This window comes from Mercenaria mercenaria, chromosome 6 (assembly GCF_021730395.1).
Source record: "Mercenaria mercenaria strain notata chromosome 6, MADL_Memer_1, whole genome shotgun sequence".
NCBI classification, from domain to species: domain Eukaryota; kingdom Metazoa; phylum Mollusca; class Bivalvia; order Venerida; family Veneridae; genus Mercenaria; species Mercenaria mercenaria.
This window is the reverse complement of record NC_069366.1, coordinates 17,037,361-17,058,465: the sequence shown is the minus strand read 5'-3', so window position 1 is coordinate 17,058,465 and position 21,105 is coordinate 17,037,361. Positions and strand designations below refer to the sequence as shown.

The following is a 21,105-nucleotide window of genomic DNA, read 5'->3' as shown; positions in this document are numbered from 1 at the left end:
TGAAATGAATTTATTGTCCAACTGGCGTGTTCGTTTGCCCCGTTCGGAAGATCTGCCGGAATAAGAAGAGTTCTTTAGAGCTTCTGTGTTTTCCATCCGATAGTCGGAGATGTTAATCACGTGATCAAAACAAGGCGGCAATTCGACATATAAACCTTACAAACTGAGTAATAAACTAGAACAAATAAAATGTTTAGAATTTCTTTTTCAGATAGCACATTAACAATAAAAATCTCTGAAAAAATACGTTTTAAAAAAGAATGATATATTTTTTCACTTCCGGCAGACGTCCGTTCGATTTGGATTTTCTTCTTAGCTTTTCTAAAGCTTCTCGGAAGCTATTCTCTTGGGCACAAACGAACGGGGCAGTTGACAAACAAGCCTGTCAGGTGAGGTTCTCGCAAAAATGGTAAGACGCTAATTTTGCAGCTTTCACCAGGGCCAAGTTCAGTGTACAATTATTGCAGTGGTAGCTTTTGAACATTTTTAAATGAAATTCAGTAACTAGGAAATGCTTGGGCCTACAGTCCTCGGACTGGCGGGGGTTGATCATAACATGAAGATGACTTATTGACTAATAGGTCACAGTGACCTGCAACAGGGAAACTGTTTTTCGCCTATAGCACAACCTATCATATAATCGGAGACATAGATAACAATTGTTATCTATGTCTCTGATATAACTTTAAAAGGAGCAACACTGGACCTCTCCTAGGTTTCTTTTTTAAAAGAAGCCTACTTGTATAGAATTATGGTGAACAAAGCTGACATCTGACACTTGATGCGATTATGGTAATTAAGGTATTACCGTTTTCCAGTTATTAAGGAAATATCTGGAATAATCCCCTTTTAAACAGGTCGTTACTGAATAAGGACATGCAAACGAAATTAACGTGTTTTGTTGTTATTTTTTGCTAACAATTGTATTTGAAAAAAATAGGTATCCATTTTTGTAACAAAATCATGAAAATTTTCTAATTTAGGGTGTATCTGCCAGTAAGCACATTGCCCGCTCTTTGCAGCTTTACAAAACTGCATGCAATTTCGATTTTTTTAAGATTTATACAGAATTTCGTAGAAGTAAGATCGTGGAGAAACTATTATTGAAAACTTTGGCCTTTACAATTGTAGTTAAATGACAGTATTATGAGCTCTAGTCCTTATTTTATTACCTTAACTATGAGGATTCATGAAGGTTTCTCTTTTATTGTTATTCCATGTTCCATTCTCTCGTGCACTCGGGGACAAATCAAGGAAGAGCACGTGAAGAATGTAAGGAAAACAAGTTACAGATTGAAACAGGCACTGGTATCAGTGGACGATATAATACAGCAAGTAATATATTTCTTTTTCATTATATTGGTTATGTTTCTTTTTCTTTTTTACTATTTCATGGTAACGTAAGAAACTACGTTTTTACGTTATTACGTGAGGAAGCAGTAAAATGCCTAAAAGCTACAAAGTGCCCACATCTAGAACACTATTTGTTACATACTGAATTTAGAGTAGGGACCGAGGTAAACATTTTATGATTAATGCAGAAGATTTTCAGTTTAAATGCTTTGACATTTGTCATATAGAAATATATGACATTGTCGTGGAATGGCTTACAGTTTGTATTGCACGAGATGATCGTGCCTTAGTTTTTCGCCCTGGGCAAAATACTCGTGGTTAGTGTTGACTGTCATCGATCGTTTTCTGAAAACGATTCGCCTGTACTACTTGTATTTTCACCAGATAGAGTCTTTATAGAAAAGTTGCATGGGTGCCCCTAAAATTCGAACAATGGTTTTGTTCCTCTAAACAGGGGTCTCAACAGAAATAGAAAACATAAACCTTATCTTGGACTCCTCCACCGTTATCAACAAACTTAGTGTGATGCATCCTCGAGCAGACACTGACACCTTCATGATCCCAAAGTAAAGCCTTAAACTTGAACTGTTCCGTTTTTATTTGCATGCTACCAGCTCGGTTCTCTGACAAATGCAACTGTGACGTGTAACATACAGCTACAGAGTGTGACAAAGAATTCGAACGCAGTATGTAAGAATATAGATCAGCTGGGAAAATCTGAAGGTAGGGTGTTCATCATAATTTCCTATCTGATGGCATAATGGCTTCTCAGATTTCAAATTACTTAAAAAATAGTGGTAAGATGAGAAATATAATGTATAATAAGTCTTGAGTTGTTTAGTCGAATCGTCCTCATATATCTTGGTGCACTTTACTGCAGAAACGTCTTTGTACAAAAATACGAAGGCTTTCTTTTCCCATGGAGGCTTTTTTACCTTGCTTTGATTTTGTACGAGCCATGGCAACTGCATTGGCAAACCGAGAACAGCTATTGCAATATTTAAACCCAAAGAGACTGCGTTCTGTGATGATATACAGTACTGTACTGACAATCTTTCAGTCTACTTAGTTGAACATAGTTGAAACGCCGATGATAGTTTACACCGATCGATCTCCTGTAGCATAGAGACTTTCAGTCATAGAGGTGTGAAGAGAATGTGTCACATTGGTCTTTAATCTTAACATATCACTAATTCTTTATGAATATGTAAAGTATCAACAAACCTTGCATAAATTCGAGTTAGCCCGACAAGGTTTCAAGGGAGATATTAAATAATGGACCACCAGATTCGTCCTGCATGCTTTCTCTCACGCAATTAAGTATCGAGTTAATACCTCACGTAGTATTCGAGTATCCCCCGACATGTTTCAAAAGGAGATAATAAAATGGACCGCTAGAGTTTGGTACTTGTTGTTACACCCTCACTGACCTCTATCAATATGCAAAATATGAAGTCAATACCTTACATAATATTCAAGTTATGCCCCGGACAAGGTTTTCAAAAAGGGAGATAATTAAATAATGGGACCACCGAGAGGTATTGTTCCTTGTCACTGCACTTTCTCTCACTGACAATATGTAAAATATCGAGTCAATACCTCACATAGTATTCAAGTTATGCCCCGGAAATGTTTTAACGAAGGGAGATAATTAAAATATGGGACCACCTAGAGTTATGGTTCCTTGTCAGTGCACGCCTACTCACTGACCTCTATCAATACGTTAAGTATAAAGTCAATGCCTTAAACGCAGTATTCGAGTTATGCGCCAATGTTTTTCAAAAAAGGGAGATAATTCAAAACAGGAGCACCTAGAATTATGTCACTGCACTTCCAATCAATGAGCTCTGTCATTGTATAAAGTTACAGCTTGGTACCTTCTATATTTTTTCAGCTGAAAGTTGTTCGTCAAAACCAGTTGCCGAAAATTAGTGTAAGTGTAAGGTTCAGTTAGTCGACAACAAGTGTAAAATCCTGAAGTTTCCAATGGTTTCTGTATCTGACTGCACTGCAAATGTATTTTCATTCTGCAATTTGTTTTACGTGTATTCTATGTTATATACAGACATATCTTCCTTTTCTGTCTAGTAAGTCTTACTAGAAAGGGTATCATCGAGCGGGTTATTCGAGTTGACGTTAAAGAGGAGTATTACGCATGCGTAGACAGGCTACGTAGTCACTGTTCGGAGCTGTATTCAGAAATCTGGTGCCTCCGCGTGGCATTGTGGAGAAACAACCATTACAGCTCCGCCAGAGATATTCTAGCCGAAGATATATTGTTCGGGATCAATGCGAACTCAGAAGATCATGTGGGGCCAAAGAGAGCTAAACGGGATACCGAGCAAGTGGACGAAATTGCACCAGACGATATTACCATACCACCAACAGGATACAGGATAAGACAGGAATACCCGACATTGACTGTTGAACAGAGGCAAAAATATCATGTAGCTGTCAGAAAACTTTACGAGGTATTTTTCTCCGAGTTTCATATTATGGATACATTAGATGACAGACCACAAGAAGGCCTGATTGTTTTCATTCTTATATGTTCAGCTTTCATAGAAATCTACTAAAATGTCATCTGCCTTTTACTGTTACAGAAAGGAACGTTCTCGTGCTTTGCTCGGGTTCACAGGTTAGGAATCAAACTAAAGGGAGTTCATAGAGGTGAGGCGTTCCTGCCGTGGCACCGCGCGTTCCTCGCCCTGTAAGAAGTTTAGAAATTAATCAAATATATTTCAGCGACAAAAGACCGTCGTATAATTTTGTATGGGTCGGTTTTAAAACATTTATGTCATGTCTATTTTTATGGCTGCATTAAAGTTAAAACTATTTGCATGAAATAAATACCTTTTTATGAAATTTTCCAAAGCATTTCCTATCATTAAAATGATGTCATGTGCATGCCGAATATGTGCATGCACACTGCGCAAAAATGAAAATATTTTGCTTATATAGATGCTGCGATTTTAATTTTCTTAAATATACAAACATGTAGATTATATTAAAGCACATACCTTCCTCAGATTGTACAAACATCTGGCTCTTAATCTGATCATAGCAACAAAATACTACTTAATCAAGAACTGTAAATGTACAGATACATGGATTTATATATATAGGCCTAAACGAATGTTTTACATGATCTGGAGAATTAACATGAAGGTCAACCTTTATATCGTAGTTGTAATTCCTGCAAACAGATTTTTTTTGTGTGTAGAAATATCTTAAAAGTTGCAATCGTGGTTATTGCTGTGCAATGACATTTTAGTGGATTTTCTATACTATGAGACTATAAGGATGACAACGATATTTTCAGTGTGTTTCATTTTATTGGGTGCTCACGGTCTATCTGAAGACCGTTACTCAAAATATTTAAAGAAGTCAGTCTTTAAAGTTGACGAGATATTTGACCAGGTAAATTATTATTGATATTATATACGCTTTATATTCATTATTAATTAATTTTCCTTGACATATAGAAATACAAAATCATTTGAAATAGAAATGACAAATATGTTGCCGTAGGAGAAAAATAATCTGTTTTCGGTAAATTGTCATTTTTTCCAGATTGTCCAAAGGTGGTAAATTACTGAATCATTTATTAACACACCATTTGAGCCGCGCCATGAGAAAATCAACATAGTAGCTTTGCGACCAGCATCCGCGCAGTCTGGTCAGGATCCATGCTGTTCGCTTTTAAAGCCTATTGCAATTAGAGAAACTGTTAGCGAACGGCATGGATCCTGACCAGACTGCGCGGATGCGCAGACTGTTCTGGATCCATGCTGGTCGCAAAGCCAATATGTTGGTTTTCCCATGGCACGGCTCATTTATTATACAAGATCGTCTGAAAGTATCCATTTTTCTCACTGTGTCTTTCCTTTTGGTTTGACCATACTGTATGCACCTGCTTAAGTTTCGTCATTAGAACTGCACGGCATATTTTATCATACGATGTAATGCCTGTAGTAGCGGCGATACGACAGATATGGTAGGACTATGAATGTGTTGTTTGCAGATTCGATCCTCAGGCGAGCTGTAAATTTTCATTAATATGGTTTGACGGAAGGGAATGTGTCTGAAGTCATTCATATTCCACCACTTATTGATGAGGAGAAGTTGTCAGCTACTGGTATAGAATCTATCGGATTGTTGCTGTAACATAGCTACAATACACTATAACCTGTACTAAACACCACCTCTTAGTCAAGATCACTAGTATAAAACCTATTTAGGAAGCCAGTATATTCTTATGTCGTTCAACCATAAATAATGTTTTACCTGTTTAGAGATCACCTGTCAACGAAGGTCACTTTTTCAGATCCAGTGAGTGGTCTTTAGAGACAATTTTCACTGTACTGAACAACATACCAAACAAATATGGCTTTATAAATAAAAAAAGTCAATTTCTCAAAGGAAACTAGGGAGCCTCCGTGATCGAGTGGTTAAGGTTGCTGACTTTAAATCACTTGCCCCTCACCGATATGGGTTCAAGCCTCATTCGGGGCGTTAAATTCTTCATCCAGATTGCTTCCGCCCGTGATGAAATAATGCACGGAGGGGCACATGGGTTTTTTTTCTCCACCATCAAAGCTCGAAAATCGCCATATAATCATTGTAACGGTAACGGTGCGACGCGAAACCGAACAAAACAAAGAAAGAAAACTAATTGTTAATATTTACATGCATGACAAAAAAAAAGCTGTCGACTTTGACATCTGAAGCAGAGGTCTGCAATGCGCAACTAGAAAATGTGACAAAGAACTTGCATGCTGTCTGTGAGAAGATAACACAGTTGGGAACATCTGAAGGTAAGCGTCTTGTTTGATCAATGTAAGTGCGTATGTTTAGCACTCTCTTATAATTTATGCTCTCATTCTTGAGACAAATATTGTGTTAGGTTAGCTTCTTGTGACCTTACATTTTCATACATTTATTTTAGTTTAGATTTAAACGGTGTCGCAGGTGCGCAATGCTAATTGCCAAATGCTAATATCTAATGTTAAATGGCAATAACTTATCGCTAAATGCCAAATTATTAATACTAAATAATACATACAAATTGCTCAATGCCAAAATGGCTAATGCTTATGCATCAAATTAGTAATGATCTGTATCCCTTAAACTTATGAACGTAACTTTAAATTACGCGAAAAGATATGGTTCTACTTGTCTTATTTGAAGCAATAGTACTGTACCGGGCCATTAAGAAAACATTTTTCACTTAGTCAAAGTTATATAATGGAAACCAATGACTACTTAAAGGCTGTATTTCTCCCATTGAATTATTCAGCTTTTTATTTGAACAAGCACTCAGCATTTAGCATTTATCTTTTCGCATGAAGCAATGATCAATTGGCATTAAGCATTTGGCAAATAACATGTTGCATAAACTATTTTGCCTTCAGCATTTACTTTTTCATACTAATTTATTTTATGTCGATTTTTGTGAAGCAAGTTCTATTTTAACTCATATTAATCACTCTCGACACCTCATTCTCGATGGACTCCATCGCCACGAGGGGATAAGAGAAGAGGCCAGTTTCCCTTTAAATGCTGAGTGCCAAGCAAGGGAGCTGCTTGTACCATTTTTCACGTATTTGGTATGACGCGGTCGGGGATCGGACCCACGGCCTCCCGCACTCGAAGCGGACGCTCTACCACTAGGCTTTCGAGCATTTAGCACCGCTGTTCGGGGCTATCGCGGCATATGTGTTAAGTCAAGTTGTTATGATGGTAAAAAGTCGAAACACCAATAGATAATGAGTTTGTGCATAATTTTGAATTGTTCTACATCACTCGCATTTCCCAAAAAGAATTCATATTCCGCAACAATTAAAAATTTCTCTGCTCTCTATATATACGGGCTGAATGTGGCTTTCCTTAGAATTTCATCCTTTATTTTATGCCTATCGCTTCCACTTTCAAATGGTAACGCTTATGTGTAAGAACGCCGTCTCTTCCACTATTCTGATACAAGGCAAGTTAGGCTGATGCGAACTCGTGAATTTACATAAAGTGATATCAGGTTTTCGTTTCTCCGAGCATAACTACTCCAACAGTTAAGTGTGTTCTGCTTGTTGTAGTCAACCTGACTGAAACCAACAGAGACATCGAGCGGACCATAAGAGTTGACGTTAAAGACAGCTACAGCACATGCGCGGATAAACCGAGTGCTTCCTATTCGTTACTTAATTCCAGAATCTGGTGCCTCCGTGCCGCATTATGGAGAAACAATCTCTACAGCCAGACCAGAGAAGATCAAGCAGAAGATGCACTGTTCGGAGGTAATTTGGACAAAACAGATGGAGGGGGATTAACGAGAGCAAAACGGGGTACTCGGCGATTGAGAAGAATTGCTCCGCGAGATATAACTACACCCCGTACCGGATACCGGATACGGAAGGAATACCGGACATTGACTGTTGAAGAGAGGCGAAAGTATCATGCAGCAGTCAGAGAACTTTACGAAGTATGTTCCACGAGTTTATATCTCTGACAATAATTCAACATAACCAAAAAAGTGTTTATAACAATGATATTAGATTACACTTGAAGAAACATTCTGTTTTGAGAACATTGCGTCGAATAACAGCTTTGTTCGAATGATGACTAACACAACTACACTATTTCATGACTTCCTTAACTATTTTAAATTTCTTTAAGAATTGTACAATTATAAACGCGTTCAATTTGGGGTACAGCCATTGTTTCAGACTATGAGTGAACATATATGTGTGTGTATAAAAGTGTTTAAACAAGACCTTTGGTCTTAAAATTTCCGAACACCTTCAGTTTCCTATGTTTAAACTGTCAAAATTAAAGACATGTTCAATAACCTCTGTATATTTTCGCATACACTATTTTTATAGGACAGGACGTTTAACTGTTTTGCTCTGGTTCACAGAAAGGGTATCAGACTGACAGGAGTTCATAGAGGCGAAGCTTTCTTGCCGTGGCATCGTGCATTTCTCGCATTGTATGTTGTATGTAAACGTTACATCTAACAGTCACATCGAACATTTATTGTCCGCGCGTGAAATGCTTTCCAGCTATGTTTTTAAACATTTATTTCAGTGTTTGAACACTTCTTTTATTTTTAAAGTTCTGTGTGTGTTCTTTATTGATTGTTCAAAAAGAATCTGCAAAATAACGCAAATTTACTGATTCTTAAACATTAGATCGTGCTACGACTGAAAGAAAACAGCAACGACTTTTGTAGCAGCATAACGTGTATTATGTGAACACATTATTTGCTTGAAAGGTAGTAGGTGCTGCAGACAAAATAAATAAAAATTACGACAATTGTGTATGCATGCTATACTAACCATTCCTAAACACCAAATGCTATTGATACAACATGTATTTGAAAAATCATATGTTAGAGAATCAAAATACTTCACTAAGTTATTTCACAATTGATAAATAATATTCATTACATGACTCTGATATAAATACTCGTAGAATTGATATTTTATATGTTAATTGAGTCGCACCATGAGAACACCAACATAGTGCCGATGATCTGCGACCAGCATCTGCGCAGTCTGGACAGGATCCATGATGTTTGCTAACAGTTTCTCTAAGCGAACCGCATGGATCATGACTAGACTGCGCGGATGCGCAGACTGGTCTGGATCCATGCTGGTCACAAACGCACTAAGTTGGTTTTCTCATAGCGCGGCTCAATTAACTCTACATAGCTAAAAATTCATTTTAACTACATTTTTTTTTCTAGATACGAAGAGGCCCTACGACAAATCGACCCCGATGTCTCATTACCATACTGGGACAGTACAATAGACTACAATATGGCCACCCCAGTTGAGTCTGTGATGTGGGATGAAGAACATTTAGGTATTGCATCTTTTGTCGATACTTAATTTGAGAGGAGCGGTTGATATGGTTTCAACTTCAAATTGGTGATTTCAGATACAAGCTGCAATGGGGATATAACTGTGCACACCCCCGTACAATATCAATTCTGAATTTCCTGACACAGTTTCAATAAATGAGCCGCGCCATTAGAAAACCAACATAGTGCATTTGCGACCAGCATGGATCCAGACCAGCCTGCGCATCCGCGCAGTCTGGTCAGGATCCATGCTGTTCGCTAACAGTTTCTCTAATTGCAATAGGCTTTGAAAGCGAACAGCATGGATCCTGACCAGACTGGAGATGCGCAGGCTGGTCTGGATCCATGCTGGTCGAAAACGCAATATGTTGGTTTTCTCATGGCACGGCTCAAATGTTCTATCTTCTTCACGATAGACACGACAGAGCTTTCTTAATCTGATAGAAAATTGTATCGTTGTAAAGTTTAGCAAGACTGAAGAATTTATACACAAATACTTTGATAAGCAAATGCATTTGTGTCTCTGGCCTAGCAAATAATGGTATACACGAATTGGACAAATATTGACAAACCAAAGAGCCGACGATCAGTCGGTATCAACCATCAGTATCTCATCACTGTCTGCACATCGTCAGAAACAGCAAGACCCGATATTTCGTCAACACAGGCCCAATGTCACACCCTCGTGATATACTTTTTTTTTCGCATCTGAACTCCAAACAATGTTTTTCTTCAACGATAAATGACTAAATGAGATGTAATATTTCTTAATCAACATCTCATCACTTTCTGGACATCGTCAGAAACAGTAAGGCCCGATATTACGTCAATACAGGCCCGATCCAACTTTGCAAACAAGTAATCGGGTCGATGTGGAATGACATATCGGCTAGATGTCGGCTCTCCAGTTCTTGAAAATATAACGACAGGTAAATAGCCTACTAATTACAATTCAACGTGCATTATGTAGCACATAGTATGCGTTTCCTATGCAGAACAACATACTGTTGATAAATTGTGTTAAGTTATTCCCTATACATGTTTGCCAGGAACTGGGTTCGGTGTCGTAAATGATGGTCCATTTGCAAATTTTACAACAAACGATAATCCACTCAGAAGGAGAATTGGTAATGGGAATGGTCGTCTGATGCGGCCGGATAATGTTGAACAACTTTTTCAGGACGGATTCTGTAATCTTGGCGTAAGTATCGAATGTAGGGATAACGCATGTTTTTTCGAGTCATAACATCGGCAGAATCCTGAGGGAATGGTTGGTACCCGAGTCCGTTAGGGTTATTCTAGCATAAAACGCGTTAAAACCAGGTAATTGAATATATTGTCCCTCAACGTCATTAAATTTCCATGAAATGCGCTGTAAAGTCTACCTGTTTTTTCACGTTGACGTCGCTTCCTAACTGAATTATCCGTTTTTAGGCCGTAATACGTTTACGCTTTGCCACGGAACGCGCATATATAAAAAAGTGTTATAACAGCACGTGAGCGCGAGAATCTCTCTGTTAACACATGTTTTCTCTCCTGTTAAAACACCCCCGAAAAGTGACACCAACAGAAGTTTTACGCTAGAATACACGACAATATGAATAGTATAAGACGTGCTACAACATACAGTGTACCATTCTGGCATTTCCCTCGTCCTAAGTAACACATTCACCTGTTCTGTAGTCCATTTTAATCAACTTGGCGTTGCGTGGTTTCGCGACGGTTGACTCCATTATTGTGCAGGGTATGCAGTATATTCGGCAACCTGTTTTCTTACTCATTAGCCATCTACCTTACACTGTAATGTTGCGTTTACACACGTCTGTAAACTATGGTTCAAGATCATAGGCCTAGGCTCACGTCGTAAACGCAGGTTCACAACCGAAATTAATAGTCGATTTTTTAATCCTAATGTATCGACCGTAAACCATGGTTTACATTTGATAAACTACGTTTCTCGAATAAACTATGAATTTCGTTCATTATCCTATGTGGTTTGATTGAATTACGTTCTCTGAACCTGACTTTTCGTAAGATATTAATTTTTGTGGTTTCAGATTCCGAAGTGAGAATTATGTGCCGTTTGTCTCACTAATTATGTTATCCCCAATGAAGTAAACACAATGTATTTTTTCAACATCATTTGTTTTGTTTTTTTTGTTTTTGTTTTTGTGGAGGGGGCGGGGGGTGCGGTTAACGCCGTTTTTCAACAGTATTTCAGTCATGTAACGGCGGGCAGTTAACCTAACCAGTGTTCCTTGATTCTGTACCAGTACAAACCTGTTCTCTGCAAGTAACTGCCAACTTCCCCACATGAATCAGAGGTGGAGGACTAATGATTTCAGACACAATGTCGTTTATCAAATAGTCACAGATAACATACACCCCGCCCGAGGATCGAACTCGCGACCCCGCGATCCGCAGACCGACGCTTCAACATCAATAGTATGTAATATCCTTACACTACCTTCACAAGTTAATTAAGATGGTTCATCACAACAATACCCTATGCTCGCCTTAGTTTGATATGGAAAGCCCATAATATCTAAGATTTTCAAACATCTTTACCGCACAGATTTCATCCAGTGTTTTGTGGTAGCCAGGCTTTCTGTACTTTCAGTACTTTGATTATATTAAGCTGTTTATGTTACCGGAATTAGAAATCATTAACATTAACTAGATAACCAGATAATCAATTCGATATTTATCTAGTTAACTCGAATATTTTCACTCATAGCCTTCGATAATCCATATCATATATGAAACAATGACACCGTTTTTACAGCATATATCCAGACGCTTGGAAAGTTTACATAATAGCGTCCATAGATGGGTCGGTGGAACAATGGTGGGAAGTTTATCGGCAAGTGACCCAGTTTTCTACATGCATCATGCATTTATTGACTACATATGGGAGAAATATCGAGAAAGACAGAAATCTGAAATTTGTGGTGGAATAGACCCAGGGACTGACTATCCAATATTTGACGAAACATTTAACAGACCAACGCCGCCGGAACATATGCCAGAAGAAGAAATGGACGGAATGGAATTTTTGATAAACAGACAAGGTATTGAAAATTTTTGGACTACAAACTGGTATGGTTATGAAGAAACACCTACCTGTGCCAACAATTGTGGTAACAGTGCCGACATGTTTTGTGACGAGGACTTGAATATGTGTGTTGGTGAGACTGTTGATGATCTAGAGGACGAGCCTATTTTCATGCCACAGAGAATGTCTGCAAGCATCAAAGAAGTCGCTTCCATCAGACAAAGTTCAAACAGCATATGTCGCACTCAGGTAGTATGCATTCACACAAACATATTACAGAATGCATAATTATCAATCGTACAGAACAGAATTTATCTAAAAGCTGCTAGGAAATTTGCTCCATTGTGACTACGAAAGACCCTTGGTGACATTTCAGTTTCAAGAATTCACGATTTCTGAGTATGATTTCGTGAAGTAGAAATCATAAAGTATTTAAATGAAATCGAGAATTCTTGAAGTGGTATTTCGTGAAATCATGAAATCGTGAACAACTGAATTCTTTTTGACATGAAATATGGAAATCGTGAATTTATGAAGTTATGAATTATTGAATAATTGAATTGAATTTTTGAAATACTGAATAATTGAAATCGAGGTCTTGAAATTGTGAATTATTTAAATATTGAATTATTCAAAGAATGAAATACTGAATTTAGAAATCGCGAATGACTGAACTTCAGGAATTCAAGAATTCACGACTTTTGCATGAAACTTGGAAATTGTGAATTATTGAATTTCAAGAATTCAGGATTTTAAAAATTCAAGATTTTTGAGTGAAATTTAAAAATCGTAAATTTGTGAATTGTTGAACTTCACGATTTCAAAAATTCACTATTTCAAGAATTCACGATTTCTGCGTGAAATTTGGAAATCGTGAATTTGTGAAATCGTGAATAATTGAACTTCAAGATTTCAAGAATTCACGATTTCAATATAGTACACAATATATGCGTGAAAAGTACACAATATATGCGTGAAATTTGGAAATCGTGAAATTGTGAATTATTGAACTTCAAGAATTCATGAATTCACGATTTCAAGACTTCACGATTTTTGCGAGATATTTGGAAACCGTTAATTATTGAACTTCAAGATTTCACGATTGCAAGAATTCACAATTTCGAAATTTTACGCAAATGGAATGAACTCTTGAAATCGTGAATTCATGAATTCTTAAATTTCAATAATTCAAAAATTCACGATTTCCAAATTTCATATAAAAATCGTTTATTCTTGAATTTGTGAATTCTTGAAATCGTGATTGCTTGAAATTCAATAATAAACGATTTTTCACAATTTCACGCAAATATGGGGAATTCTCGAATTAGTGAATTCATGAATTCTTGAAGGTCAATAATTCATAAATTCACGATTTCCAGATTTTACGCAAAAATCATAAATTCTTGAATTCTTAAAGTTCAATAATTGACGATTTCACAAATTCACGATTTCCGAACTTCACGCAAAGATCGTGAATTCTTGAAATCTTGAATTCTTGAAGTTCAATAATTCACAAGTTCACTAATTCACAAATTCATTGTTTCCAAATTTTACGCAAAATCGCGAAGTCTGGAATTCGTGAATTAATGAAGTTTAATAATTCACAATTTCATGATTTCCAAATTTCACGCAAAATTCATTTCAAACTCAATATTTCAATCATTCAATAAGTCAATATTTCAGTAATTCACAATTTCAAAAAAATCAAAAAAAATCTCGATTTCAATGATTCAAGATTTCAATAATTCAGAATTTCACAAATTCAAGATTTCAATTATTCAATATTTCACAACTTCATGAATTCACGATTTCCACATACTTCATGTCAAAAATTCAAGAATTCAATTATTCACGATTTCACAAATACCACTTGAAGAATTCTCGATTTCATTTAAATACTTCATGATTTCTACTTCAGGAAATACATAATAAGAAATCATGAATTCTCAAAATTGAAATGTCACCACCGGTCTATCGTACATTGTAGATCTAAGAGTTTAGACTGTTTTACTGAACTTGCATATAAAATATGTGCTAAGGGAGTATAGTAACAATTTTCTGCAAAATTTGTATCATGTATTCGGATTGGGCGTATAAATTTGTAGATTACAGGATCTTAACCTTCATCCTGCTAAATTTCTAAAATGGACTGGTCCATTATTCAATTTGGACAGCATCACTGATTGTTTTAAGGGGTTTTCACTGAAAACTTACTGACTGAATAGCGAACAGTGCACGGACGTGCAGGCTGATCTTGGTGTGCACTGGCTGCAAAAATCGGACTGAAGGTTAATGTTATAATATGGATATCAGTAGCAATCGTAAGTGGATCTTTAAGATATTTAGGAGGTATGTGGTATATGTTTTTTTTTTTATTATATCCCTATATAAATTCTGTAAAAAAAGCAGCTTGTATTTCACAATTAGATATGAACAGGCAGAAAAAACCCCGTTTTGTACCTTTAAGTTCCGTATTGTACCTTTTGTATTGTATGCTGCCGGACTGCATGATTGACACAGTTCTATAAATAGCGCACATAAAAGCTTCACTTAGTTCCATTTAGTATATATCCATAAACATTGAAGATTTCGTTCAATAACAAAACAACACACAGAAAGGTAGACCTATATAATAAAAGGGTCATGCGTTCAAGAAGTCATCGTATTTAAAACGGAAAACAGTCTAACAATCTTGATCGAGAATAGTTCTAGAAACGAAATATTTTATGTTCTACGACAATATCACGATTGCCCAATATCATTTATAACACTGTAATAAAAACGATGCAAAATGTACATATTAAAAACATTTATCCGCATTTATAAGAGAGAAAAATGTTTTATGCGTGACAATAGATATAATTTGGAACTGTTTTTTTTTTTAAACAAGATCAAAATGAATATTCTTGATAAGTGTATTGTTTTCGTACAAAAATGGCACCATGGAATTTTAACGGTAATTAAATGAAGTAAGTGTAATTGATTAAACATAATAGTGCCGTCCAGTTTATTCTTCCTACCATGACGTAACCATATTTCTAGTCTATTTAAAGTACCCGATGAATTCTTTATTTCCCGGGACTATAGAAATTTTCGTTCGTTATTTAACATATGCCGTCATGTGAGAAACGAGTATTAAATTTAATTACAAATCTTTGATTGTTTTACATTTTAGCCATATTATCTGTCATGCCGGACCCAAGAGCCACCGTCTACAATCGAGGGAGTAGCATCTGCTATGGTTAACCACGAGATACCCGTGCCAGCTAAAATATCTAGAATAGAAATGAAGATCCAGAAAAATAGAGAGAAAATGTATGAAACTCCACCAGAGAGTGAGCCAGCCTTTTTCAGAGAAACAATCCGCAACGACTGTCGAACAGTTGATACGGTGGTGTATGACATTTTAGTAGCAAAGCTTCGGGGCAAAAGGTTTGGAAAACGCAAAACTGTTCCATTACCGGAATAAAGATGCAAGACATTGTTTCTTGTTCATTTTATTCTACATCCCTTCCAACGAAGTCGATATTCACATGGTCGGTCAGCAGACTATAACACACTGGTTTAATGCTGTGAACTTTCATGCTATTCAAAGGTCAAAGGTCATACTGACAATGAAACCTTCATTATAACTAAACAATCATGAAATCAAACGTGCGTCAACTGTCAAAAGATGACATTAAAGATCAATAAAGAGGTCAATAGGTCGACGTAAACTAACCCACAGCTTAAAATGTTTTCCATTAATAACTGAATAATGTTTCAGCCTGCGTACATGAAACTTTTATGGTTGATAGTTTTAGTAAATAAATCCATCTGATTTTGCAAAGATTGCACTAACCAGTCGTCCATTAATATGAACCAATGTCTAAGTATATGAACAGAACACTTCATAGAATAATTTATTATAACCAGTTGATAAATTATTTTTATTTTTGAGCTCAAGGTCACGGAAAGCCTCACCGAGGTCAGAATAAGAATTACCAAGGTCATAGAAAGCCGTACCAAGGTCACAGGAAGCCTTACCAAGGTCAGATTAAGCCTTACCTAGGTCACGATGAACATTATCAATGTCAAAATAGATTTTTTGGCATAAGATAGCTTCTAACTTTATGTGATATGTGTATGCTATGTTGTTATATGAAAGCCATGGATAGCAGTGTCAGTAAATGTGCTCAGCGTCAGTGCTGGTAGGGTGACTTAGGCCAAGAATGTCCACTATTTCAAGGGGTAACCCGGCCTCAATTCTTAACAAGGCATGTTATGTACTGGAATTTTCGTAAAAGTTTGTAAATTCTGAAAAGGCAGGCATAAATGGTGGCGAGCTGAGAAATCCAAGATGGCGTCCAAGATGACCGCTATAAAATGAAAACGGCGCTTTTTAAACAAAAAATGTTTTTCTTAATTCTTTTTTTTTTTGTAAAATAAACTGCATGCATTGTTTTGTAGAGTTATTGCAACACACCCAATCTGACTAAAGTACTTGATCTTCTAAACGAAGATCTGAGAACGACCCATTCACATTCGTCTTCTGTATATTTTGGATTTCCAGTATTGCTATTTTTATTTTATCCAATCAGACGACATGTTCGAATGTTAAAGAGTAAGAAAAATGTGCAATTATTCCAGGGCTCGAACCCAGGACCCCTCGCTTACAAAGCAAGTGGCCTACCGACTGAGCTAACCGGCTATCTGATACATTATGACATAAGAATTGTAAATATCAAAAGTCAAGGCTACAGGTAGATTTGCAAGATGTTGTAAGTTAGGCTCTGATTGGCTAGCGAAAGGGTTGTCAGAACGAGGTAATGAATAGGTCGTTCTCAGATCCTATGCGTAGCGTAATAGGATATGTACTTTAGTCAGATTGGCAACACACCTTTCATGAATTGTAAAATATTTATATTGATACATTTAAAGGTAAAAAAATATGGCAAAACGGGTCGAATTCCTCTTAAAAATTCCTGTTATGAAGGTATGAAAAACAAATGTTGTGGTCAGTTTCTAGTTCTAATTTATGTTTTGTATTATCCCAAGGATAGGGATGTTTTCTACATTTTGAGGAGAGAACATCAGAATAGCTACATATTTGGTTCATTTACGGTAAGTATTTCAAATTCTGAATATTACTACATTGATAAATTTTGTTTATATTTGTTATCATTGACAAGGATAATGTCGTATTATCTACAGCGAGGTTTTCAGTGCTATTCAATTATTGTGCGCTTATTGCACGCCTGGTAAACTACAGAGCTACCTCTTTAAGAGGTATACGGTAAACTGCTCTGTCGCAACTTCCGAGGTAGTGCACGTCGCGATAAAAGAACATCAACAAAGTGTCATCATATTTTTTGCATTTTTACAAGCAGGGTATCGAATATCAAAATTTGGGGAATGGTAGGCGATGTAGATATGATTTAACTTTACAGAGAACTTTAAGTTTGCTAATTCATTCTTAATTTGTGGCCGTGGTGATGTTTACCAACAAGCTGATTTAGCAGTAAATTTGGCCATTTCGTCATGAAAGCACTTTCATTATCGACTATTTACATTTTAGCTAATATTAAGAAGCAAACCGAGTAGGCATGAGATAGCTGTGAAATATACAATGCATTTTGGAAAAAAAATATACTGAAAATGGTAAGGGGAGTAAAATTATTCACTTTTTATTGTGAGAGATAGCTCTGTCGTGAAGGAGATAGTCATGTCGCTAAGGAGATAGCTCTGTGTTGCATGAACAGGGCTTAAACGTTTTAATATTTACAATGTCACTAGTGAGTGACAATAATAAACGACATCTGCTTATTTTTTGATAGGGATAACTTAGGAACACAAGTACTCGCTATTGGGTTTTCAGAACGCACGAACGGACAAGGGGACAACTACGTAATTCCAGGGGATTTTTTATGGAGCACAAGTAATTCGCTATCAGGATGCACGAACGGACAAGACCGCAGCTACGTAATTCCAGAAATTGTTTTTCTTTGAGCAAAAGTATCTCGCTTTCAGGATTAAAATTTTCAGGACTCACGAACGAACAAGGCGGCAACTACGAAATTACAGGTAATTTTCATGGAGTATAAGTAGCTCATAATCAGGATTTCAGGACACACGACCGAAAAAGGCGGCAACTACGAAATTTCAGGTAATTTTTCATGGAGCATAAGTACCTGATAATCAGGATTTCAGTATGCACGAACGAACAAGGCGGCAACTACGAAATTACAGGGTAATTCTTCATGGAGCATAAGTACCTCATTATTAGAATTTCAGTATGCACGAACGAACAAGGCGGCAACTACGACATTCCAGAACCTCGTTATCAGGATTTCAGGACGCATGACGGAACAACGCGGCAGTTACATAATTCCATGGGAATTTTTTATGGAGCATAAATACCTCGCTATCGGGATTTCAGGACGCAGGAACGGACAATGCAGCTGCTACGTTATTCCGAGGGGTTTTTTTTGGAGGGGGGGGGGGGGGCGGGGGGATTCATGGAGCATAAGTACCTAGTTATCGGGATTTCAGGACGCATAAAGGAACAAGGCGGCAGCTACGTTATTCCATGGGAATTCTGGAGCACAAGTACCTCGTTATCTGGATTTCAGGACGCAGGACCGGACAATGCAGCAGCTACGTTATTCCAGGGAGAGGGGTGGGGTGGGGGGGGGGGAATTCATGGAGCATAAGTACCTCGTTATCTGGATTTTAGGACGCACGAACGGACAAGACAGCAGCTACATAATTTCAGCGGAATTTTGCATGGAGCATAAGTACTATCAAAAGGTACTTACGTTGATTATCGTAGTCATTTGAGGTCTGCTTTTAAATATGTTTGATTGAGATTGATCATTACAATTTTGTTAAATATATCAATTAATTTATTAACGCTGTATTAACGCTGTGAGGGTAGCAAGGGTACCAGCATAGATATTCTGTACCTTGTACGAGTGTTCTGCAATTCTGATTGCACTTGAATGTATTAGGTTTAAATTACATTGCTGAATCTGATAACCTCGATGTATCATAAAAGAAACAAGAGGGCCATGAAGGCCCTGTATCGCTCACCTGACCTATTGACCTAAAGATCATCAAGATCAACATTCTGACCAAGTTTCATTAAGATATGGTCATAAATGTAGCCTCTAAAGTGTTAACTAGCTTTTCCTTTGATTTGACCCGGTGACCTAGTTTTTGCCCCCACATGACCCAGATTCGAACTTGACCTAAAGATCATCAAGATTAACTTTCTGATTAAGTTTCATGAAGATACAGTCATAAATCTGGCCTCTAGAGTCTTAACAAGCTTTTCCTTTGATTTGACCTAGTGACCTAGTTTTTTAACACACCTGACCCAGATTTAAACTTGACCTATAGATCATCAAGATTAACATTCTGACCAAGTTTCATTAAGATATGGTCATAAATGTGGCCTCTAAAGTGTTAACTAACTATTCCTTTTATTTGACCCCCGTGACCTAGTTTTTGACCCGACATGACCCAGATTTAAACTTGACCTAAAGATTATCAAGATTAACATTCTGACCAAGTTTCATTAAGATATGGTCATAAACGTGGCCTCTACAGTGTTAATTAGCTTTTCCTTTGATTTGACCCGGTGACCTAGTTTTTGACCCGACATGACCCAGATTCAAAATTGCCCTAAAGATCATCAAGTTTAACATTCTGACTAAGTTTCATGAAGATATAGTCATAAATGTGGCCTCTAGAGTGTTAACAAGCTTTTCCTTTGATATGACCGAGTGACCTAGTTTTTGACCCCACCTAACCCAGATTTGAACTTGAGCTATAGATCATCAAGATTTGACCAAGTTTCATTAAGGTATGGTCATAAATGTGGCCTCTAGTGTAAACTAGCTTTTCATTTGATTTGGCTTGGTGACCTAGTTTTTTATCCTACATGACCCAGATTCAAACTGGACCTTAAGATCATCAATATTAACAATCTGACCAAGTTTCATGAAGATACAGTCATAAATGCGGCTTCAACAGTGTTAACAAGCTTTTCCTTTGATTTGACCTGGTGACCTAGTTTATGATCCCAGATAACCAAATATCGAACTCATCCAAGATTTTATTAAGGGTAACATTCTGACCAAGTTTCATTAAGATTGGGCCAAAAATGTGACCTCTATAGTGTTAACAAGCTTTTTCTTTGATTTGACCTGGTGACCTAGTTTTTGACCCCAGATGACCCAATATCGAACTCGTCCAAGATTTTATTGAGGGTAACATCCTGACCAAGTTTCATTAAGATTGGGCCAAAATTGTGACCTCTAGAGTGTTAACAAGCTTTTCCTTTGATTTGACCTGATGACCTAGTTTTTGACCCCAGATGACTTAATATCGAACTCATCCAAGATTTTATTGAGGGTAACATTCTGACCAAGTTTCATTAAGATTGGGCCAAAAATGTGACCTCTAGAGTGTTAACAAGCTTTTCCTTTAATTTGACCTGATGACCTAGTTTTTGATCCCAGATGACCCAATATCGAACTCGTCCAAGATTTTATTTAGGGTAACATTCTGACCAAGTTTCATTAAGATTGGGTCAAAAATGTGACCTCTAGAGTGTTAACAGTCAAATTGTTGACGACGGACGGACGGACGGACGGACGACGGACGACGACGGACGCCGGACACAGGGTGATCACTAAAGCTCACCTTTGAGCACTTCGTGCTCAGGTGAGCTAAAAACTAGAAGTTTACTTATTTCGAACGCTTTAAGGAATTTTAAAAACACCATTAAATTATAACTGCAGTCACTGAGAAAACTGGATATGAAAAGCACAGTTATATAATGACATTCCAA

General features: G+C 37.0%; 1 protein-coding gene across 1 annotated transcript; it reads left to right on the top strand.

The window, feature by feature from the left end:
- The first annotated feature begins 1,179 nt into the window (after positions 1-1,179).
- On the top strand, positions 1,180-15,752 carry LOC123550645 (uncharacterized). The gene is made up of 10 exons (XM_053546687.1): positions 1,180-1,335; positions 1,968-2,076; positions 3,442-3,824; positions 6,062-6,170; positions 7,446-7,831; positions 8,232-8,338; positions 9,098-9,216; positions 10,264-10,415; positions 12,000-12,518; positions 15,445-15,752. The coding sequence occupies exons 1-10, from the start codon at positions 1,180-1,182 to the stop codon at positions 15,736-15,738; spliced, it is 2,334 nt and encodes a 777-aa protein (XP_053402662.1). The 3' UTR covers positions 15,739-15,752.
- Positions 15,753-21,105: the final 5,353 nt, after the last annotated feature.